This window comes from Sus scrofa, chromosome 13 (assembly GCF_054392235.1).
Source record: "Sus scrofa isolate SSC_HxYL_T2T_F1_AM1 chromosome 13, Sscrofa_HxYL_maternal_Yorkshire_Landrace_v2.0, whole genome shotgun sequence".
Classification (NCBI taxonomy): Eukaryota; Metazoa; Chordata; class Mammalia; order Artiodactyla; family Suidae; genus Sus; species Sus scrofa.
Genome location: NC_139395.1, coordinates 219,997,608 through 220,022,281, shown reverse-complemented (window position 1 = coordinate 220,022,281; position 24,674 = coordinate 219,997,608). Strand labels below are relative to the sequence as shown.

At 49.5% G+C, this 24,674-nt stretch overlaps 1 protein-coding gene across 5 annotated transcripts in view; it reads right to left on the bottom strand.

The window, feature by feature from the left end:
- Positions 1-24,674, bottom strand: part of BACE2 (beta-secretase 2) — a 120,824-nt gene that overhangs the window by 73,830 nt on the left and 22,320 nt on the right. For all 5 annotated transcript variants that reach the window (XM_021071005.2, XM_021071006.2, XM_021071004.2 and 2 more), the window contains exon 2: positions 8,700-8,788. In XM_021071005.2, coding sequence (XP_020926664.2) covers positions 8,700-8,788 — 89 coding nt within the window. The remainder of the gene's footprint in view (positions 1-8,699; positions 8,789-24,674) is intronic.

Sequence of the window (24,674 nt, the reverse complement as noted above, 5' to 3'; positions counted from 1 at the left end):
TTAAAGAAAGAGCTACATAAGTGGACATTTTCTCTACATTTGCCTTCTCACAAGGGCAGACACAGACAGAAAAGTGAGTTGGGTGTTCCTGCTGTGGCGAAGTGGGTTAAGGATCCGACTGCAGCAGCTCAAGTCTATGTGGAGATGCAGTTCAGTCTCAGGCCTAGTGCAGTGGGTTAAGGATCCTGTGTTGCTCCAGCTGTGGTGTAGGTTGCAAAGCTATAGCTTGGCTTCAATCCCTGGCCCAGGAACTTGTATATACTGCAGGTGTGGCCAGGAAAAAAAAAAAAAAAAAGAAAGAGAGAGGGAAAGAAAGAAAGAAAGAAAGATGAAGATGGATGGCCCCAGGGCACACAGAGTGCCAAGAGACTCATCAGAAATGACACATACAAAGGGCATAGACAGGTCATTGAAATGCAGGCCCTCGAGGGTTGGTGTTCCAGTGCCACGCTTTAGTGCCAGCCTCAACTCACTTCTGCCTGGCGCACAGCAGAGCCTGTAAGCCGTCTAGGTTGAAAAGCAATGAAAATACTGAATGGTCAGTCCCTTTGGACAACCTGGGGTCACTCCTCAAGGTCAAAGCTGCACTGCTGCTAACAGATAAGGTCATGATTTTGAAAGGCTCAGAGAATATGATTTAGCACAGAGCTGGCACACTTCGTCTGCGAAGGGCCAGAAAAGAAATGCTTCAGCTTTTGTGGGTCCCATGAGCTCTGGTACCACGCCTCCACTCTGCCAGTGAGGAAGCAGCCTCAGATGACAGAGAAACAAACGGGTGTGGCTGCATTCCAATAAAACTTTATTTACAAACACAGGCAACGGGTTGGATGTAGCCTGGCAGGGCTAGTTGGCCAACACCTGATCTCGAAGGTTCTTACCCCCAGAAACATCCTATACTGTGATTCTCTTTGGAAACGCTGTTTTATGGTCACCCTGTCTCACCTGCAGAAAACTCATGAGAATCTGCTAATGTCACTGAGAAGAGCCTGAATCTGCCTGACCATCGATGCAGCATGCCCTCGGCAGGGGACCGTCCAGCCTGCTGGCTCCCTCTTGGGGGAACATTCTGCATATTTTGGTACCATCTGCAGAGAGATGAGAGGCAGCTGGCATTACACTGCCTGGGGTCAAACAGGATTTCAGCCACGTTGGAGCCAGGTGTGACCCTTGGCCAAGTTACCTAATCTCAAATGCCTCCGTTTCCTCTGCTCACAAGGGGGGACAAGAGAGCACCGGACGTCTATACGGGTCATACTAAGGACTGAAGAGCGAAGGCCATAAGCCACTTAGAACAAAACCCTGGAACTCAGCAGGTACCCACCAAAAACAGCTGCCATTATTATAATTATTTAATTGCTTGTGTGACCTTTGTTCACTGATGAACTACTACTGGAAAATGGAAGCATTAGTCTTCTAGAAAATATTCCTCTAGAGTGACTTTTCTTGAATATCCCCAAGGGTTTCGTTCTGGAGTCCCACAGCCTCCACGAAAAGGAGACATATCGGCTAAGACTTGGTTAAAAGGGTCGAGGAAGGGGAGGAACCTTCTAGATTTCTAAAAGATAGACTTTTTTTGGGGGGGGGCACACCCGAGGCATATGGAAGTTCCCAGGCTAAGGGTTCATCGAATTGGAGCTGCAGCTGCCAGCCTACACCACAGCAACGTGGGATCCAAGGTGTGTTTACAGCCTATACCACAGCTCACGGCAACGCCGGATCCTTAACCCACTGAGCGAGGCCAGGGACCAAACCCACGTCCTCATGGATCCTAGTTGGGTTTGTCACCATTGAGTCCCAATGGGAGCTCCAGGATGGAGTTATTCAGTGTTCTGGACCAGAGCTGCCCAAGAGAGCTTCGGCAAAGACAGAAATACCCTCTAGCTAGGCTTCTAAGACAGTAGCCACGGGGGGCAAGGGCGCCCCTGAAGTGTGATTGCAGGTCTTCCTCAACACGCAGTGGGGTTCCTTCCTGATCAACGCATCGCACACTGAAAATATCATTGCATCAAAATGCATTTAATACACCTAACCTATCAAACAACACAGCTTAGCTCAGCCTACCTTCAACGTGCTCAGAACATTGCATTAGCAGACAGCCGGGCCAGACCATCTAACACCAAGCCTGTCTTAGAACAAAAGGTTGAATATACCCTGTGATTTATTGAATACTGGAAGTGAAAAACAGAATGGCTGTCCGGATCCAGCACAATTATGAGCGGATCAGTTGCTCACCTTCCTGACCACGTGGCTGACGGGGAGCTGCGGCTGCCGCTGTGCAGACTAAGAGAGAGGATGGGCCCGAAAAACGCTGGCTCAGGAGAAGATCAAAATTCAGACTCGAAGCACAGTTTCTACAGAACGTGTATTGCTTTTGCATCATCATCAAGTTGAAAAATCCCAAGTCAAACCATCCTAAGCCAGGGACCGTCTGGATTGTCTGACTAAAGGACTGAACCTTCATTTAGCATTATTATTTTTTTTTTCTTTTTCTAGTGGCATAGGGAAGGTCCCAGGTGAGCAGTCGAATTGGAGCAGCAGCTGATGGCCTATGTCACAGCCACAGCAACACAGGATCAGAGCCATATCTGTGACCTACACTGTAGCTCGAGGCACCGCCAGATCTTTAACCCACTAAGCAAGGTCAGGAATCGAACCCACAACCTCCTGGAGCCGGAGTCGGGTTCTTAACCTGCTGAGCCACAATGGGAACTCCTGATTAATTTACATTTAAATAGCCACCTGTGGCTACTCTCTATCCTTGGAGAGGCGCAGTTCTAGATGACGTGAGAAAGAAGGAATTCTTAGCCCCTGTTCCCTGGGTTCCTTGAACTAAACCTTATAGAGCAAAAACCCTAGAGATGAATCGTTAAAGGCTATTAAGGTATAGTTTCCAACACTAGACTTTTTAAAAAAGTGTACTTGTCCATCCCAACTCTTGGCATTAAAATCCTTTGGCTCTTGATAGCTTCGCACATTAATTAACGATACCAAGAGCAAAGCCCGAACTGGCTGCTTCTTTGCAGTGTCTACTCTGGGTGCACAGAAACAGCCATCCATCACGGATGTGGGTAGCCAGGAAAAAGTCCACTCACAGCAATAAAATCCCTTTGAACCAAATGCAGGAGACATTCTGCCTCTGATGAGAGCATTCAGGGAATATGCAGGATTGAAAAATGAAATCAATAGAGCTGAGGAGAAAAGAAAACACAGAACATTTTATTATTTTAGGGAGACCTTCTGTGGTTTTCAAAGAACATATGGGGAGAAGGTGGGAGGGCAGAATTCAAAAGGGTGGGGTCCTGGGGCGGGTGGGCTCTGGTTCTCCTAAGCCTGGCATCAAGGGAATGCTGAGTCTCCTCAAACAGGCTGCCCAAGGCGTCTCCCAGGCTCTGCTGCACCTTCTCAGCTTGGGGTCTGTCTCCGGGGATAGTCGGCCTGGTGACCAGGTGACCAGCTACCCTTCTTACTCTTCTAGGGTCTGGACGTGACCAGATCGGAGCAGATGGGGCCACTGACAGCCCAGGAGCTTCTGCCCAACCTGGAGGGGCATGGGCATCCTCAACAATGGCAAACGCTTCTGGGCTCCAACACGGCAAGACCCCTCCTCGACAGGCAGGCAGCGGGCAGGCCCGAGAAATAATCTCCATCGTCAGGGGGAGTTCCCGTCTTGGCTCAGTGGAGATGAATCTGACGAGCATCCAGGAGGACGCAGGTTCCATCCCTGGCCTCGCTCAGGGGGTTAAGGATCTGGCGTCACTGTGAGCTGGGGTGGAGGTCGAAGGTGCAGCTCGGATGCTGTGTTGCTGTGGCTGTGGTGTAGGCTGGTGGCTACAGCTCTGATTTGATCGCTAGCCTGGGAACCTCCATAGGCCACGGGTGCCACCCTAAAAAGACAAAAAAAAAAAAAAAAAGACGTAATTACATCATCAGGCAAAAATATCTGTTCTTCGCACATGGAGAGATGGGGTGTTGGGTTCCAAGGATTCAGTTCAGCCTCGTTAAGGACACTCATTACCTGGGAAGTTTGATAATGTCTCAACTCTACGTAGAAGCATCGATTGAGGCAAAGAAATAGCGCCAATGTCACAGCTCCTCTGTGGGCTTCACCCCAGATGGGGGATAGGAGGAGGAGACATTTTAATGAAAATAGACTTAATTTCCTGAATAGGTGAATATAAGGTCAGGGCGTGAATATATTGAAATTCTCGTCAAGCCAAATGGCTGGAGGTGATTGCACTGGCTAAACAAGAAGTACACCTTAAAAAACCAAACCAAACCAAACAGGACTGTCTTTTTGCTACACAGTCATTCATTGGACTGTTCGCCACCAGGAAAAGAGGGCTTCTGGTGTGACAAAGCTACACCGATGACTAATGGCAGCCTGACATCTCATTCCATAAATGAAAGCGGTCTTGTCAGAGAAACCCCAAGTCAAATCTCCAATTACTGAGACGTGTTTCAGGAAGCATTAAACCTGAATATCCAGAGACTGGGGGACGTGAATCAGAGGCTGGCAAACCCAACCAGAAACCTTATTATAACTAAGAGAGATCAGAGGGACAAGCAGATGCAGAAACATCACAAGGCAGGGAGCTACAGCTCAGAAAAGAAAGCTTTGTCAAGCATTGAGGAAGAAAGTAGAACATTCTGTGGACTTCCATCAGCTCCAAGGGTGGGGGGTGTCTCTTAGGCCAAATCTGCAGTAAGCGGGCAGCAGTAGACAAATTCATCATGCATTATTTAAATTATGTTCATAGCTTCTATCTTGACAATGATAAGTCTGGGTTGACTTAAGCCTATGAGAAGCATGGAGGAAAAAAAAAAAAAAAAAAAACAGGAGAGAAGAGGAAGATAGGTTAGTATTAACCTAAGCAGAGATTTAACTTGCAAAGCACATGTGTGAGTAGAAATGCAGTTGATGGAGCAGAACTTGCTTCAGACTCAGAAATGTGATGGGTCATGTCTGATTGCGCTAAGAAGAAATATGACAGCCCTGTTAAAGAAGAGAACTCCCAGAGTTCCCGTCGTGGCTCAGTGGTTAACAAATCCAACTAGGAACCATGAGGATGCGGGTTCGATCCCTGGCCTTGCTCAGTGGGTTAAGGATCCGGCATTGCGGTGAGCTGTGGTGTAGGTCACAGATGTGGCTCAGAGCCCACGTTGCTGTGGCTGTGGCGTAGGCCAGCTGCTACAGCTCCGATTGGACTCCTAACCTGGGAACCTCCATATGCCAAGGGTGCGGCCCTAGAAAAAGACAAAAAAAAAAAAAAGAGAGAGAGCTCCTTAAAAGAAAGGCAGCACCAGAGCTAGGGGCCCCAAATGGGTCACGGTGCACAGAGACGAAGTAAATTTCAGCAAAAATTCAGTCAATTTGCAAATGAGGAAGGCAGGTCGAAGCTGGAGTGATGGATGTGCCAATGGGGTGAAACTGACAACGCAGGGGAGTCTGGGGCTTCCCCCACGTGTTGCCAGGTTCTGTTATTTCTCTTTTTATTCACTCCTAAGGGAGAAAGAGGTGAGAACCTGGAGTGCTCAGGACGCTGGGAGGGAGCCCCAAATGCTCCTGCGGGGTTACCAGGAGGGGAGGCATAGCCCTCGGGTGCTGTGGGTGTTCCCAGACGTCTTCACATCAAGTCAGGTGCACAGAAGCCAGAGAAGCTCAGCCTTTGAGGATGAAAGGCAGGAACCAGCTGAACCCAACCCTGGCTGGCAGGAACGTTAGAAGAACATGTCTCATTTCAGGCTGTAAGGGGACCACGGTCCACCCCAGCAATGGCCAACGTCGAAGACGCCTGAGTAAGACACCCAGTCATCTAGAAGCAGTTAAATATCACACACACATTAAATGGCACCTTATCCCGCGCCTGTAATGTTGACTATTATTTTCCCTGGGGTGTTTCCCTAACTGCACCTACAGGGCAAAGCCGTGACTGGGTTTAAAGTACTCTCTGACCCGTATGGAACCCCGGCTGTGCCCTTGATCTCCTGGGAAGGACATACCCCGCCACAGTGTTAGATTTGCACATTTAAGTCTATAAAGGGGCTACGTGCACCCCCCAAACGGTGGCTTTCCCGTGTTGTACTGCAGTTTTCTTGTATTGTAACAAGTGTCTTTTTTAAAAAGAGAGAGAGAGAGCTTTGGACAGACTTGCTGCAGAGAAGGAAAACTGCTGAAGACATAACTTCGGTCTAAGTGTGTCCATTCTGTCCACAGCAGGCAGAATACCCGGCAGGCTTGGGGGAAACGGGGCAACGCATAAGCTACAAAGAGGCTCAGAGTGAAAACACACAGGGCTGCGATTGCCTTGCTAAACATTCTTTATGTAGTTGAATGGATGCTGTATTTTTTAGGAATGTAACTACCATGAAAATTGAGGAAAGTGATACTTTGGAGCCGGGGGCCGGGGCGGGGGGGATTTTACCAAGACTCTTCCCTAGGCTGGAAAATCCACATCACCAAACCAAGCTGCTCTGGGGGTGTCGGAGTCTAACTGAATCCGACTTATCGGTCTGCGCTGGGTGCTCCACAGTGGGCATGACGCTCACAGCTTTCCACATCTCCCAGCGTCACACGCTTCCTCCCCAGACCAGAGTGTTGACACACTGAGGTGTGGGCCACCTTCCTAAAAATCCTCTCCTTTTATCCGCCCCCTCCCCAACCTTATTGCATCAGAGCATTTAGAATTACACATGTGGCTAAGTTCTATTTCCTTTACATTTCAGGTCAGGGCATTACAAAATGCTCGTTATAAAAACAGGGTGCCGGGGCTGAAGTTTGGAGATTTCTTGGCCTAAAGGCTTGAACTTGAGCCAGTTTTTTGGCTCCTCGACCTCCTGTGCTACATGAATAAAAATGAGAAGTTTTGGAGTTTCTGCCATGGTGCAGTGCCTTAAAAATCCCATTGCAGCAGCTCAGGTTGCTATGGAGGTATGGGTTCGATTCCTGGTCTGGTGGAGTGGGTTCGAGTTGTAGGTTGCGGCTGCAGCTTAGGTTCAGTTCTTGGCCTGGGGAATGTCCATATGCTGCAGTGCAGCCATAACAATAAAAATAAAATTTTTTTTAAAAAGAGAGATAGAGAGGTTTGGACGGACTTGGAAGTTCTGTTCCATGATGACGTGGTGGAGGGAAGGCAGCTGTTTGGGGCAGAGGGTTCGGACAAGCCATGATTTGAGCAGGAAAGGGCAAAGGGCAGCCAGTGCATCATAAGCCAGCCTCCTTCCCTGTCTGCACACCCCTCGCCCCACTTCCCAGGAACCCGAGGTTACACAACAACTTGAGAACACACACTAGTCTTCAGAAAGCAATCCCTGGCCAGGAGTTTCACTGCACATTTCAACAGGCAGCCTGGAGCCCTGTCTCAGGTCCACAGGCTTTGTGCTCACAACACACCCTTCCCACTGAGTCATGGGTTTCTCTCACCAGAAACACCTCTGCACACAAGCGCGTTCAGGTGAGAGTCACACCTCGACTGACGCCACTGGGGCAATGCAACGGTGGCTTTTCCGAGCAAGCCAGCCCAGACGGCTGCCCAGAAGAGCCTCACTGGCACCCAGGCTCCCCTCCTTGCTCAAGCCCACCTCCGCTTTAGGACTCGAGGGCTCAACAGACATCAAAGGGCCACGTGCTCCCTGCGACTCGGGTATAGCTACACAACTCCTTTCTGACTTGAGTTTTCATAAAGTGGACCTCATGAGAACATACCAAGGCTGCTAGGTGAGTCCTCCTGTGGATGCATCTGGAATAAAGGCCACCTATGGACACCGCACACAAATATACACAGCAGCATGTGCATGTACACACAGATGCCTACATGAACACAAACATACACATATATACACACGACCCCACACATGTACACAGACATCTATACTACGCGAATCTACATAAATATACACACCACCATATGCATGTACACAGATACCTACATGTCACAAACATACACTAACATACACACAACCTTAAGCACAGACATACAGACATCTACACACACACAAGTACAAACACATATATACAAATATACAGATATCTGCATATACACACAAACACGTACATATGCAAATATCTACACGTACTTATCTCCCTTAAAGTGAAACCGGTATATATACACGATGGAATACCACTCCGCCATAAAAAAGAACAAAACAATGCCATTTGCAGCAACAGGGATGGAACTAGAGACTCTCATCCTGAGTGAAGTCAGCCAGAAAGAGAAAGACCAATACCATATGATATCACTTATATCTGGAATCTAATATACGGCGCAAAGGAACAAAAGAAAATCATGGACTTGGAGAAGAGACTTGTGGTTGCCAAAGGGGAAGGTGAGGAAGTGGGAGGGACTAGGAGCTTGGGGTTAATAGATGCAGACTCTTGCCTTTAGAATGAATTAGCAATGAGATCCTGCTGTGTAGCCCTGGGAACTATGTCAGGGCACTTATGATAGAGCAGGATAATGTGCAAAAACAGAATGCATGCATGTATGTGTAACTGGGTCACCATGCTGTATAGTAGGAAAAAAATTGTATTGGGGAAATAACAATTACAAAAATAATAATAATAACCAAAAAACCCCAAATGTAAATATTAAAAAAAAAAAAATGAAACCGCCTTTGCTGGTGTGTCCTCCCAGTGGATTTTCAGGCGTGTCTGCGGTGTCCCCAAACCCAGCCAGGCCTGGACGAATCCCCCCATCACTCACCTCTCCGCGTCAAAGTAAGAGTCGATGTAGGGATGCGGGGCACCGGCCACGGCGAAGTTGCTGCTTCCAGTGTCAACGAGTATCTGCAGCTTTTATTTTGGAGGGAAAAACACACAATCATTAGGTTATGGCATAAAGCAACACTCTCACACACTTCTTTTAAAAATTAAGTACAAAGAACAACCTATTATTTGAAAACAAACAAAACCTTTCTATTCATTAGCAATTGTTTATCTTTTATAAAACAGAACCCTGAACCCAGTCCATTATGAAGCCTAACACAGGGAGGGGAGATCAGTTTTGCCTCAGATACACACAAAAACCTTAAAGAAAGGTAAATTCAGCGAAATAACTGGGATTTCCTTTTTCAGCCCTTGGTACTTGGGGACAAGGCTTTCTCACCCTGGGCTGTTGGCGGAGGCTGGTCCCTTGCCTGGGGCGGCCTCCTCCAGCCCTTCCAATCTCCCTTAGAAATTCTCATTCAATGCCCCTCCCCCATAGAATGCCTCCCCAGCCCCCTCCTGGCAGGTGGTATTCCCTCATCTCCACGGCACAGCACCTGGGAACCCCTGTCTCAGGTGTCATTATTATTATTAGTCTTGATGAGTTAGAATTTCCATACAATAAAAATACAAGCTCTTTCTTGGATTTGCCACTGGTGCATTTTGACAGAGTGTTCTCCCAAACCAAGACAGAGAAGTTCCTATTATTCCCAGAAGGTCTCCTTCTGTCCCTTTCTGGTCAATGCCTCCTATTTCTTAGAGGCAACCACTTCCTGACTTCTGTCACCACGAATTGGGTTCTCGGGTTCCTGGATGTTATATAAATGGAATCGTGTGGGGTTGTTTTTTGGGGGTGGTGGTGAGAGTGGAGGGTCTGGCTCCTTCTGCTCCACAGGTTTTGGGGGGCTTCTCACACTGAATAAAGAGACGACAAACGCCACGTTGTGCATCCTCGCTTTAGGAAATGAATTCTCCGCCCTTAGTTTCCATTTATGAACACGCAGTTGCTGGAAAAATTGCAGGGCCTCCCTCCCTTACAGGGATGTTTAGATTGATTTTGGACAGAGTGCAATTAAAACACATATGTTACCCATGAAGTTCCCGTCATGGCACAGCGGAAACAAATCTGACTAGGAACCATGAGGTTGCGGGTTCGATCCCTGGCCTCCCTCAGTGGGTTAAGGATCTGGCGTTGCTGCAAGCTGTGGTGTAGGTCACAGATGCAGCTCAGATCTGGTGTTGCTGTGGCTGTGGCTAAGGCCGGCCACTGCAGCTCCGACTCCACCCTTATCCCAGGAATCTCCATATGCCGAGGTGCGGCCCTTAAAAAAGCAAAAAAAGAAAAAAATATATATGTTATCCATTTTCTATTCAAATATTAGATGTTCAACAGCCCAAGGTCCCCAAGTCACAACTCGGATTTGATTTGACCTGAATTTCTCATAAATGTGCAGTGGGTACCAAGCAGAAGCTGCATGATCTTGTATGTTACTGGAGGGAAACTGGAGATGCAGGGGAATCCTTACAGGTACCATCCTCCAGGTGGCCACGGGGAAGAGAGGGTGGGCGGCTGTCTGCAGGCAGTGGGGCTGGGCCAGATGGTCCCCTTTCTTTCTGCTCCTAAATATTCCAATTTCCGGTGGGCAGTCATATCAGAATCTCTGCCTGTCTTTTTAAAAAATCTCTGTAACTTCAGTTCTTTTAAGAGATGGGTTCATCCCACTTACATCCAAGTGTACACATTTTTCTTAGTCCTATCACTTCCTGTCACCGTTTGTTTTATTTTTCTATTTTTTTGGCTTCTTAGGGCTGCACCTGCGGCACACGGAAGCTCCCAGGAAAGGGGTCAAACAGGAGCTGTAGTTGCAGCCTACGCCACAGCCACAGCAACGCCAGATCCGAGCCTCATCTGCGATCTACATCACAGTTCACAGCAACACTGGATCCTTAACCCACTGAGCGAGGCCGGGGATCGAACCCTTGTCCTCATGGATGCTGGTGGGACTCGTTGCTGCTGAGCCATGACAGCAGCTCCTGGCACGCCGGCACGTTTTGTTGTAATCCTGCCCTTTAGGATTTTTACGGAGGCCGCCCTCTGGAGGGATGATGGATTAGTCACCTGGCCAGGTGACCGGTTCAACCTCACCCCGCCCCACCCCTCCCTGGAAAGGAAGCTGAAAGGACCCACGCTAGTCTCAGAGGGGTTCCCCATTCTTGGGGCTTTTCCCCAAAACCTTGGACACAACTCAGGTGTGTTTGAAAGGCACTTGTGAATATAACAAAAGACACCGTTGTCACTCTTATCACAGAGGAACTTCCAGGAGCCCTGTTCCCGGAACAGGGACAAAGACCAAAGACGTATTTCTTTGTATAAATATGTACTTCTTCAAACAAGTCACCCTATCACTTACAGCCGGAAACAGGTCAGGTTCCAGGACCCCACCCGTACAAGGAATGAAGTTCAGGTCCTGACAGTCCGAGCTGACCTGATAAGGCCCGGAACTCCCAGGGCCTTCCGTCCTTAGCCCTGCCTCCTCGTCCTGGATGGAAAAGATGCCTAAAGGCAGGAAGAGCTTTTCGAGGTGCTGGGGTGAACGGAGCGGTGAAGAGGAGAGGGCAAGACACAACCCAATTCCTTCCGGATGTGTCCATGTAACAAATGCACAACCTAAAAGTCGACAGCGCAGTTTTATTTGGGGTGAAATTAGGACGGAAGCCCAGGAGATGGCATCTCAGGGAACCCCAAGAAACGGCTCCCAGGAGGCCAGGGGGGAGCTAGGATACAGGAGTTTTTGCAACAAAGGGAAGGTCGTAGGAACAAAAGATTTACAGGTAACTGGATTTAGAGACAAAAGATTTCCAGAAAGCCCGTTTCTCCGGGAAGAGGAGAAGGTTTGGGCTTCCTGGACTCACTCCTTTGATGCGACCTCGGTTGGGGGCCAGTTGCCTGTGTGTCTTTCCTGAGTTCCCTCAGGGCTCCCTGGCCCCTTCTTGGGAGCGGCTGTTCTCAGAGGTGACCGTGACACCTTTTGTTTTGTCCACTTAACTCCAGCCCAGGAGGCAGGATTTCAGATAGTTTTGACACACTGCCCCAAAGAGGAAAGGGGACGATCCAGATGGAAGTCAGAAAGGGGAGCGGGGAGGGGCCTACTGCTAGGCACACATTTTATTTTATTTTATTTATTTTTTGTCTTTTTCCCTTTTCTAGGGCCGCTCCCGCGGCATATGGAGGTTCCCAGGCTAGGGTTGAATCAGAGCTGTAGCCGCCGGCCACAGCCACAGCAACGTCAGATCCAAGCTGAATCTGTGACCTACACCACAGCTCATGGCAACGCCAGATCCTTAACCCACCGAGCAAGGCCAGGGATCGAACCCGCAACCTCATGTTTCCTAGTCGGATTCATTAACCACTGCGCCACAGCAGGAACTCCCAGGCACACATCTTATAGACGTTTGCTGCTGGTCTCATGCAGGTGACTGCTAGTCACAGACATCAAGTATCATTGATGGATTTTAGTGTTTTTTTCTAGATAGGCGGCGATGCAAGAATTGGGCTCATGAAATCTAAAAATATCTAACTCTCTGAAGACCTGCTCGTCCAGTTTTTCCGGCGCACAGAGAGCCTCGCTCCTGGTCTCCACCCTGAGCTCTGCTCTGGGGGTGCTGCCGGTCGGCAGGTGCGCTGGCTCCCGTTTTACTCCGCGGAGAGGCCGATGGCGAGCGCCCAACTTCAGTTCATAAAGAGGCAAATCAGGGACTGTCGGGCTTTACGAGAAGAGTATGTGGCTGTCAGACAGGGGGACATCTGTTTCCCCTTCCCCACCCGCAACTGCACAACATGAGCAATGCTTTTTCTCGGGCATCAAAAGTCACAAATAACAAGAGCTGTGGATCCTGCACCAGGCCAGCCTTCCTCTCCAGGCCCCCAGCAGTCATGAAAACGGGCTATTTTCATAAGCTTTTCCTAGGTCTCCCTGGCCAGCAGGCACCCAACAGCCCAGGAGGATGTGACGGGTGTGGAAAGGTCAGGCCGCCTGGTAGCCTGGGTTCCCAGGCTGGTATGCCACGTCCACACCCCACTCCTGCACGACCAGACACAGGACTACTGTCCTGGGCACAATGGCCCCAGTGACGGCGGACTCTCTCTGCAGACATTTCATTCTGCTTCCCTGGGTGTGGAATTCCACCACAGCCTCTGCATCACATCAGAACCACGACCTCGATTGGTTATGCACCCCCGACCTCACTTCTGCCATGAGGCACAGGGCCCCCCTTGCAGAGGCAGGCGACACAAAACAGAGAAAGTCACACCAAAACACAGCCTGCCCTATCTTACACAGGCTACTTCTAATTGCCCAGGTGTTTGGCGCAACCATACGCCGAGCTATTTTAGCAAGAGCCAGGTTTCAAGAAAATTCAGTTTGGGAGTTCCCGTTGTGTCTCAGCAGTAACGAACCCAGGTAGTATCCACGGGGATGCAGGTTCGATCCCTGGCCTCACTCAGTGGGTTAAGGATCCAGCATTGCCGTGAGCTGCAGTGTAGGTCAAAGATGCGGCTTGGATCTGGTGTTGCTGTGGCTGTGGTGTAGGCTGGCAGCTGCAGCTCCAATTCGACTCCTAGCCTGGGACCTTCCATATGCTGCAGGTATGGCTCTAAAAAGCAAAAAGAAAAGAGAAAATTCAATTTGGAGTCCCTGCTCAGCCATGCTGGTCACCACACCTCGGCTGTTCCTGGAGTATAGGATTTGAGGCATGAGATCACTCCATAAAGGAGGCAGCACAAAGTCAGGCAAGGAATGAATTTCCAGGAAGATGTGAATGCTCTAAATTGGGCTTCAAGTCATGTTTCTGAGCCACCAACACCTTTTTCTGTGTGATGATCTGGAAACAGCTATGTCTCAGGTTGACATCTTGCCAGGGTTTTGACTTTCCTTTTGCAAGTCCCACCCTCAACCACAAAGGAAAAAAAAAAAAAGAAAAAAGACAGTCACTTGCACTATGAATTTTATAGGATGGACGCCGAAACTGCTGATGCCAAGTCTCAGCCTGTAGGTTACGTTTCTTCTGGACGCCTCACACGCTCATTCCACACACAGAAGGGCACCTGCTGTGTCCTTCATCTGGGAATTTCCAGTATCATTTCCTGCCCCCTTGGGTTCAGCTCCAGGGACACGGGACAGAGCACGTTGTTCAGCCCCATGAAGGGATGCTCAAAATACACACCTTATCTCACATTCGGGAAATGCTTTGCGCTTTCAAAGCACAACTGAAAATGACTCAGAAGCGTGTAAGAAACAACATGCCCACTTTACAAGAAATGCAGAAAGGCCGCCAAGTGGCGGAAGGTCCCACATCCTTCCCTAATCAGCCTCCTGGATTTAAATGGTTCCTAAAAGCACGATGAGATTTTATTATTTTAATTAATGTATTATTATTATTATTTTTTGCCGTGCCTACTGCATGTGGAAATTTCCAGGTCGGAGGTTGAACCCACACCGTAGCTGTAACTAGATCAGTGACAACACCCGATCCTTAACCCATGGAGCCACTCGGGAACTCCAAGCTGAGCTTTTAAAGCTGCTTGGATATAGGGTATATCCAAGGATACAGTAACAATGATAAACATCTGTCTGCATAAGAGCGAGCATCCTGCATTCTCAAGGTCACTGGCTTGTCGCTGCTCCAATGTTTTGCCAACATTAGGGTGTCAGGGGCCCTTTGATGGAAGAAGCAGGTCCCCAGTGTGCATCATGTTCACACTGGAGCCCGTCTTCTCCAGAAAACATGCCCTGCACAGGGCGCCCCATGACAACGCGGTCCGCGTGTGGTTCCACCATCCTTCATCCGTCCAGCACCTTGGACAGTGGTCGGGGCAGCACGGCTACTCAATCAATGAACAGTTACTGAAACAGCGGAAAATTCAGAGAACGAGAGAATGTCCCTAAACGGAAATTACATAGGAGCGATGCACATTCCAGCAAACAGAATGTGTTTATTCACTCACAAGAGCAACCTGCATGGCACACCAACCAATTATACACCAAATGTGGAGACTGAGGGCAAAAGTCTCGGACCACCTCTTCCAGAAACAAGAAAGTGAACGTGGGAAAGTCCTATTTTCCTGCCAGTGAACGCTTTCTCCTTAGGAAGATGTTTTTGACAAGAGTCCCCAATTCCAGCAAGTCTCGCTCAAACTTGCAGAACGAGAGTTTATAAAATAATCATGACATGAGGGCAGCCCTTAGGCCCATGTCACTGCTGGGCGGGAGCCAGACAGGGTGGGATGGTGAATGGTTATCTCTCCATGTCAGGAGGGCAGTCCTGTCTGCGTGTCACCACGGCCCTTCACTTTGCTGAGCAGTGACAGAGCACCCAGAGGGTGGTCCACCGCTCGGGAGCCCAGGAAGGGGGTGACTGACCCCGCTCCAGGGGCCTTTGTAAGGTGAGTAGTAAAGGCTAGCATTGATCACACATGCCCCTTTCAGCAGGAGGTGGGGAGACGGAGGTGAGCCACAGTGGCCACTGACACAAACTCTGGGATACCCCAATGAACCACTGGCCCAGAGCAGGTTCGGCAGCAATTTGAAGCTTACAGGTTCTTCGGGAAGATTCCTTGGGAACGTTTTGCGGACAGCGAGGGCTTTCTCGCGTGTCTTGCTCTGACGAGACCAAGATTACTTGTTTTTAAAACAGCGCATCTTGTGGGGTTTTATTTCCCTCCTCTCGCTTTGGCACAACCAGAAGCTCCCTCTCGCGCTTTCTGCCAGGTTAAGGGCAAACCACACCCAGTGCTTTCCTGGAGACCCAGGCTGTCCCACATCCTCCAAGAGGACTTTCAGCTGCAGCCCCGATTCCCGCCTCTTCCCCGCCAGCAGCAGTGTCCTGATTTTTGGCTCCCTTGGTTGTCTGAGGCCTTTTACTGGCCTCTCATTTCTCCTAGGTTCCCGTTTTTCTACCGCTGAGCTTGTAAGTTGCTTGGGGGCAAAGCCATTTTCCTCCCCTCTTTAGGACCAGCTCCGGGATGACTGCCCACCTCTAAGAGGGATTCACGAGTCACCTGGAGAAGAAATACACCAACGTTCCACCCAGGAGTGGAAAGCTGATAACAAAGGCTGACCTGCCAAGAAGTGGGCAAGGGGGCACCGGGCCAACCCCCTGTGCGCAGCCTCTATTAGGCTTTTCTAGCATCAGCTAGGGTGGCTCGCGGAATGTCCCAGCTGCGACAGCAAATAATCACACACTCCTCAGTGTGGAGCATGGGCTTCCATGCATTCTTTGCTATGGCCATTGATGAATGTTTGTGGCTTAAGGGCTCCAGGGAGTAACATGCCCACAGGCTTGGTTTACTCTAGGGAGTGTATCTGCGACCAGACAGACATAAATTCCTAACCCCTGTGGCTCAGTTTACGGGAAGAAAAGGGCAAAGAAACAATGAGACTTAAGGGACATGTCCACCCCTAAGGCCCTACTGGACAAGGACTGATATGGGTAATCGAACAGGCCAATGGCAGAAAACCACATCTTTCTGGACCCCAGGTTGGTGCCCATCTTTAAGGGCTAAAAACCCCTATAAGACAATAGAGAGGGGGGCTCTTCTCCCCGCTCCAGCAGCCCTGTGAGCTATTTGCTTTCCTGTAATAAAGACTTTGCTAGCTTGCTGCCTGTATCGCGAAGTTCTTTCTTTGGCTGCGTGAACAAGAACCCAGATCCCGGTAACATCTTTCTGGCATCACTTCCTCTTAAATATTCAAAGCTAACCAAAGGTAGCAGCGAGGGGGTCTTGGGAGTCATTGGTGCCCTCCATGTGCCCCACACTCACTCCAGCTGCGGGGGTTCTTTCAGCGTCCAGGGCAGGCCTAAAGTGCCAGGGAGGGAACGCTCGCTCCTGGGAGCAGCCCCGAACCCCGGCAGCTGATGGGTGAAGCCTTCTATTTCGGAGATGCTCAGATGGACGGCCCCGGCCTCTGAGCGGGATGGAGTAGGGTAGCCACAGAGGTGGTTGTAGAAGTCCCAGCAGGGGACCTTAGATAGAGAGGGAAGCCAAAGGGACTTTGGGAGACCACCGTTAATACCTTACTAATGGCTCAAGAAAGCCGTCAGAACGAAGCAGCCTTGCTTAACTATAAAACCACAAATGCCTCAGGTCCTTAAGTAAAAGATAAAATGAGTCCTGAGTTCAAGTTCAGCAAGACAATGACCCTTAGGACCAAGGACAGGAATTGAAGGGAAAGAGGACATCCCACAGTGGGAGACCCTCATTACAGGGAAGCCTGAGAGTCACATATTTTGGCACCTGTTACCATCCTTCTGCTGTTTTTATTTTTGTTTTTGTCTTTTTGCCATTTCTTGGGCCGCCCCCATGGCATATGGGAGGTTCCCAGGCTAGGGGTCGAATCAGAGCTGTAGTTGCCAGCCTATGCCAGAGCCACAGCAACGCGGGATCTGAGCCGCGTCTGCGACCCACACCACAGCTCACAGCAATGCCGGATCGTTAAACCCACTGAGCAAGGCTAGGGATCGAACCCGCAACCTCATGGTTCCTAGTTGGATTCGTTAACCACTGCACCACGACGGAACTCCCCTTCTGCTGATTTGAATAAGCACCACGACAGTCCTAGTTTGACCTCATAGGGTCAAATACTCCCTTACCTGACACGAAGGAGGAGCTCGTGATGTAAGAATGAGGAAGAGGTGGTCTCCCTGCTCCCCACTTTCCTTGGATGATAAAACTGTAGTCCGCCGAATCCTCAGGGCAGAGTCTCCTTGCCTGCCCGCTTGTACCTCTCGCAGCATCCTGTCTTAATAAGTCTGTCTGCCTATCACTCTGCCTCTCACTGAATTCCTTCTGCACTGAGACACAAAGGACCTGAATTTCAGTAAGTCCAGACACCAGGCGAGGGATTTTAATTAAAAAACTGTGGGTTCAAGTCCCAGCCCGTTGGTAGTTGAGTCATCAGTGTTGTCAGTTTCGGCTCTGGGTGTGTGGGCCGCAGGACTGCCCCGTGTTAGCCTTTTCCTCTTTCCTGCCACGCTGCCCTGCCCCCACCAGTGTCCGGGGTAGAGAGAAACCGAGGAAAGCTGACTCACACAAGCCTCGTGTGCCCCAGAGACCAAACATCCACTGGAGCAGCTCCCACGCCACTGACGCGCTGCCCATGGAAACCTACAGCCAGTGCCCATCTGCCCCTGTCCCCTTTCCCCTGCTGATGCACTGGGCTGTCACCGCACAGACAGCCATTTGCTAAGGGCTGTAATAAGGTAAAAGGCTGCATTAAAGGAAGACCCGGTTCTGTGCATCTAGTTCGTGATTAGCAGCCTGAGATCTCTCAGATCTTGTTGCTGCCTCTTTTTGTCAGCAGGTTAATAGATAGGAAAATTAGCAGATAATTTAAATAATGGCTCATTTCACACAACGATTCCTAATTACATTAGCAGCCCATCTGCTGAAGTCTGCCTGCAAGCAGAACGCACAGCAGCGGGGTCCTTGCCGGCCTGGCTCCGAGGGGCTGTTTGCCCACAGTTATTACATGTGATTGCAGGCGCTGATCTTGCTAATTGCGTTCTTTGAGGGCTTCCATTCTGGAAATGAATCTCATTTACTTAAACATGTCTTGTTGAAGAAAGCAAAAATAATTGCCACGCGCCATTTCTCCATGTTCTAAAATTAAGGCTGTGTTTATAGAGAAGGAAAAAAAAATCATTTTCAAAGGGCTCCGCTGAACACCAAACAGATGTTTCAGAAGTTAGCTACGAGGGGCTTGATGATACAGTCTACTCATACCGTGTGCGTGTGTGTGTGTGCGCGCGCGCGCGCGCGTGCAAGTGCATGAGAAAGAGCAAGAGAGAGGGAGAGAGGGCATGCTTCTCTCTTGTAGACAGTGCTTGCACTAGACAAACACAGTCCAGCGACCTGCAGATTCCCTAACGCCTTCGGGAAACTTCAATGGCCAAGGGGCACCCTGGAGAGAGGGGGATAGGTCAGTCTGATCTGAACATGGTGGCAGTTTTCCACGGAACGCTGCAGGCTTGGAAGGCTGGGAAATGCTTCGGAGGTTGTAGGGTATAGGAGGAGTCGTGTGAGGGGTCCCTGTTTTGGAAAACTAAATGTCGCCCCAAAATCAGACTCCTTCTGGACACGGGAGCTGCGGCTACCTCTGTAGCAGCAACCTGTCTCTGGGGCAACAGGACAGCTACTAGGGGGAGGGGCGGCTGTGTGATCGAGTTTTTAAAATTTTCAACCAAGCTGTCCCCATTAGGATGAGTGGAAAGGTTGGATTTCTAAGGGAAGGGGGGTGACACCCCCACCGGCGAAGCTCTTAGAAGTGCTGGGTCCATTCATTAGATGGTTTCAAATTCCCTTCCCACTTGTGGGCCCAGGGTGCTCCCTGCCCTAAAGCTGAGTGCATGAAAATAGTGGCTTTAGCATCAGTTAGACCTGGATTTGAAGCCAGGCTTAGCCTCCTCTGGGCTGTGGAACTTTAGATAAACTCCTGTCTCAGAGCCGCGGTGTCCTCAACTTTATCAGGATGCTCAAGTGATGCTCTCGGTGTGTGTGACGCACCCAGAAGAGGGCCTGCCACCCTGGGGGTGTTTCAATTTCCCCAAGAGAGGCGGTATGACGTGCTCTTTCCCCTTGCTACAGGGCGGATTTCTCCAGACATCACTGTGTCAAACGGGACACGCATCCAATTCCCCACCAGACTTTCAGTCCGAGTCTCCGCACGGCAGCTGGTCTGACGGCAGCCCAGAAGTGACCTGCAGGCGGAAACTCCAGAACTGGCACTAGGCACTTGGTAGTGGCCCACGCACGGTGGCTGGTCCCGCAGCAGATGATGCTGAGACGTGAGCAAGCACTGAAATATTTGGGAGTCTCCTGTGCCCGTAGCAGAGACCCATCCGGAAACCCTATGACCCATCTGGAAACACTGATCTCAGGGCCAGGAAAGTGGTTTTCACTGGGCCGGCCTTTTCTTCCCCACGCTGCTCCATCCCCGGAGATCCCAGCCTCCCTGTTTCCTGCCCTTTCTCTCGGCCTCCCCTTGCAGGAGTCTGCATCCCATGCAGGGGGTTCCAGGGGGTTCCAGAGTGTTCCTCTCTCTCTCCCCTTCCACCTCCTTGGATCACCCCGGTGTCTCTGTGTCCCCAGCTCTGAGCGCAGTGCCTGGCACACAGTTAGTGCTCGGGAAAGGCTGCTGATGCATGGATGACGGGTGTCCAAACATCACGGAGACCAGCGGTCTCGAGAGACTCAGTCCAGCCAGTTTCTGCTCTCCCGCCTGGGTTTTCTCAGGGTCCAGGCCCTCTCTGGGTTTTTCTTTAAAATTAATTATGTCTTCATATTTTATTAGCACATAGTTGATTGACAGTGTTGTGTCAATTTCTGCTGTACAGCAGAGTGAACCAGTCGTACACAGAGACACATTCTCTTTCTCGTATCATCTTCCGGCATATTCTATCCCGAGAGTCTGGACAGAGTTCCCCCGCACGGTACTGTGGTCTCTGGGGTTTTGGCGAGTTCTGGGGTCTCCTCATTGCAGTGCCTCCTGGGCTCTGCGGACAGTTTTTAACAGTGGGGTAGCAACAGCATTAGAGTACACTTGAGTTAGAACAGGAGGCCGTCCTCTAAACCCACGGCCCTGACAAAGCTGCATCTGCAGCTCTCATCCTTACGCATGAGTGTTGAGCTGGGTTTGTTTCCCCTGATATTCCCAGGGTCCGGTCATCTGTTCAGGCTGCCGAGAACCAGAGACGACATCTGCATGCAGGTCCAGGGGGTGTAATCACACATCCAGGGTGGCCCCTGGACCGGGAGAACCAGGGCCAGAACCTGGAGACACTTTACTCCGGGCATGGAGCTCAGGGAGTGGCTGGTGTCACGCCTGAACGGGGCACCTGGTTGTTGGCCAAGAGGCTGCACACGGTGCATTGTCTCCAGGGATCACAACACCAGCAGCTGGTTCTCGGCCTCCTGATTGCGGAAACCAATCCTGGACTCAGGGAGCTGCTATGAGCAGCCTCACGGCCACAAGCTTCTGGAAGGAAGAGCCAGAAGCCACAAAGTGCTTCTATGTTTGCAGGGGGATATTCAGAGATAGGTAGGCTGGATGCTTCCAGCTGCTTGGCCAGCCCCTCCCTCTGGGTAGGCAAACTCTGGGGCGGGGGGGGGGGGGGCGGGCAGGGCGGCAGAGAAAACACTCTGGGCTCCCTTTCTAGAAGGACATCATGGCCCCCAGGGAGTCTCCCTCAGCCTCTGAGGTTACACAATCCACCTGCTGGCAGGAAGTAATCCCGCTGACTGAAGAATGAAGGCGGATATTTAAACAGACACGGATGAGAGTCACAAGGCTGGGCCTCATTCATGGATGCCAATAAATGTAATAACCCTTTTTCCTCTGGAAAATTCACACCAAAACCGCTTCTCAGAAAGCACTACTAAAAAGGACAGGAGTTCCCGTCGTGGCGCAGTGGTTAACGAATCCGACTAGGAACCATGGGGTTGTGGGTTCGATCCCTGGCCTTGCTCAGTGGGTTAAGGATCTGGCGTTGCTGTGAGCTGTGGTGTAGGTTGCAGACGCGGCTTGGATCCTGTGTTGATGTGACTCTGGCGTAGGCTGGTGGCTACAGCTCTGATTCGACCCCTAGCCTGGGAACCTCCATGTGCCATGGGAGTGGCCCTCAAAAAGGCAAAAAGACAAAAAAAAAAAAAAAAAAAAAAAAAAAGGACAAAAGCAGATCTGTCTCCATATTTTGGTGACTGAGACGGAGGGGCCAGGTATGGAAACTTCTGCTAAAAGAGGGCAAGCTAGCCTCTTCTTTCCCAAAGAGATAACAAGCCACGCCCCCAGACCCATTCCACATTTCTAGGGATTTTTGGAGACATCACTTTAGCTAAAAATCAGTTCTTTCTGCACATTTTCCAAAGGAGTTTAAAGAGAGTCTCATCAAAGGGGGTAATGTCTTAACTCTCAAGACATTTCTGGAGTTTCACTGAATTTTTCCCTTTTGCTCAAGAGTTGATAACTGCCAACGGAAAGCCATTTCAGATCCGAATTTTCAGAAAAAAAGAGATAGGGGATTAACTTCATCCTAGTTCCCAACATTCAAATACGGTTACAACTTTCAATATTAAAAAAAATAAAGATAAAGCACATTCACTCACTGCAGCAACAGGCAAGATCTTCAAGTTACCATCATTATAAAATGGTTACTCTTCGCTATTATTCTAGGTATTAAGGTTCCTTTTAAAAATTGTGGTAAAAAGCACAAAACATGAAATTTACCACTTTAACATTTTGAAGCATGTGGTTGAGCAGAGTTAAGACACTCACACTGCTGAGGAGCTGTCATCACCATCTATCTCTAGAACTTTCCATCATCTCAAATAGAAACTCTGCACCCACTAAACAACTGACTCCCCCCTCCTCCTCCCCCAGCCCCTGGAACAGACCTCTACTTCCTTCTCAATGGAGTTGACTCCTCTAGGGACCTCATGGGAGTGCAATCCAGCATTTACCCTTTGGCAACTGGCTTATTTATTTATTTTTTTCCACTTTGCATGTCCTCAAGGTTCACCCATGTCACAGCAGGAGTCAGAAAGTCCTTCCCTGTCAAGGTTGGATAATATTCCATTGTATGTACATTTTGCATTTTTTGGGTCCATTTATCCATCAGTGGACACTTGGGTTGCTTCCGCTTTTTGGCTATTATGAATAATGCTGCTACAAACATGGGTGTACAAATGACGCTTCAAAATCCTATTTCAGTTCCTTGGGAAGATTGATCTTACTCTTTTCAATGAATATGTAGTGAACAGCCTGGGCCATGGAGACGGAGGGTATGGGGCCCCGTGTGGAATTCATCACCTCGCCTTCAGACCAAGGACCAGCCTCCCCTTCCATCACGGCTTCCAGTCTCTGTTGAATTGGCTACAGGGCTGGTGAGAATAAAGCACAAATAACTATAGATGACTTACTGGAGGTTTTTCCACGGAATTGAAAGTTTAGTTTCTAAGTCCTTATCCACATCAATCAATACACTAATACAAACCAACCAACCAACCAAAAAAACCCTCCTCTGTTTATGATATTTATCAAGCTACCATAATCAATTTTCTTTCTTCTGTCTTTTTAGGGCCGCACCCGTGGCATATGGAGGTTCCCAGGCCAGGGGTCTAATCGGAGCTGTAGCTGCCGGCCGACACCACAGCCACAGCAACCTGGGATCCGAGCTGCGTCTGTGACCTACAGCACTGCTCGTGGCAATACCGGAACCTTGACCCACTGAGCAAGGCCAGGGATCGAACCTGCATCCTCATGGTTCCTAGTCGGGTCCATTAACTACTGAGTATAAAGGGAATTCCAATTTTAAGACCGTGTAAAACATAAAAGAATTAGGAAAGTCAATTACCTAATAGGGAAATTGACTGCCAATGACATAACCCATTATTTTGCGTTAAGCACACAGATGACTAAATTATAACTGCCCTGGATCTAAAACTGACCTGTCAAATGGCCCTGCAAGGTTGGCCTCTTGGAGTTTATTGGACATTAACTCCACGTACGTGCCGTGAAAATAAACGTGCGGTATTATCATTAAGTGCTTTGAAAGCAGAAAATGCGATTTAAGCCCCAAGTATCGTAAGAGCACAGACACCCAGAAGCCAAGAGACGTGTGGCACAGGTACGTTCCCAGTAGTGGCTGATCAGCTCACATCCCTCAAAGCTGCCTCAACCTGCAGCAATGGGACCTTGCTTTTACAAGGATGTCTTAAAATCCCAAACGGTTCCCTCGGGGCTACAGACCCTCTTCGCATGCCTATCTGATCAGCTCAAACTTGGAATGTATAACACAAAAAAGCCACTGTTTTCGGAGTCCCTATCCTTTGCTAATTTCAATCCAGCCATTTAAGAAACGGGCTATCACTATGTGGTTGGGCAAAGGCTTTGATGTTTTTTTTCCTTATTAAACCCACGAGGGAAGAAAAAGTATTTTCATAGGCATATGGCGATCAAAGCTATCATTCTCTGTTAAAATGAGTTTTTAGAGCCTTTCCAAGTAAATTTCTCTCAGGAAAGACATTAAATCGCCACACTTTTATGGTGTTCAGATATTCTGAAAGAATGTTAGTCCAGAAGAGACATGATGTCTCCTTCTTTTGCATGTATGCCAGGAAAATACAGATGTTTTCCTAATTAGGGTAGAGAACGGCCCCACGGAAATCTTCTTTCTTTCTTTTTTAAATTAGTTTAATGATTTTTCTTTGTTTCCATTATAACTGGTTTACAATGCTCTGTCAATTTTCTACTGTACAGCAAGGTGACCCAGTCACACAGGAAACCTTCCAGAACATTTTAGAGAGAGGAGAAACTAAGATCCGACAAAAAAAAAAAGCAACATATCAGCCTTGGCAAAATCTCCAACATATACATGAGCGCTCTTGGGCGTTATCCTTAAATACAATGGAGGCTGCAAAAGTAGAGACAGAACTGCCTCCTGCTCCTTCCAGCCTCTTTGCAGACGCTGGACCCGCCCCATCGCCTGCTCGGGACAACGCATCCCCAAGTCCCGCATCTCTTGTTCCTGCTCTGCCAGGACCACTCCACTGCCACTTGCCTACAAGCAGGTTGCTGTCTTTCCCATCTTGAGAAAGACAACACACAACTGTGCTCACCCACATCTTCCTTCCCGGCCCCATTTTTCTCACTCCTGTTACAGCAAAGCCTCTACGAGAGTGGATGGTGGTCAGTCTCCAAACCCTCCCCTCCTGTTCTCCGTGGACCCCACTGCCTCGTGGAAACAGCTCTTCTCTGTGTCAACCATGACCCTCCTGTGCCTGGGCCAACCGCTGGGCCCGCTCCCCGGGGCTGTTGCGGCTTTGGCACTGATCTGCTTCCCTCAGCTTCCCGACGTCCTGTCTTCCATCCTTTTCCCACCCCCTTGCTGCTCCTTCTCAGGGTCCCGGCCCATTCCTCCT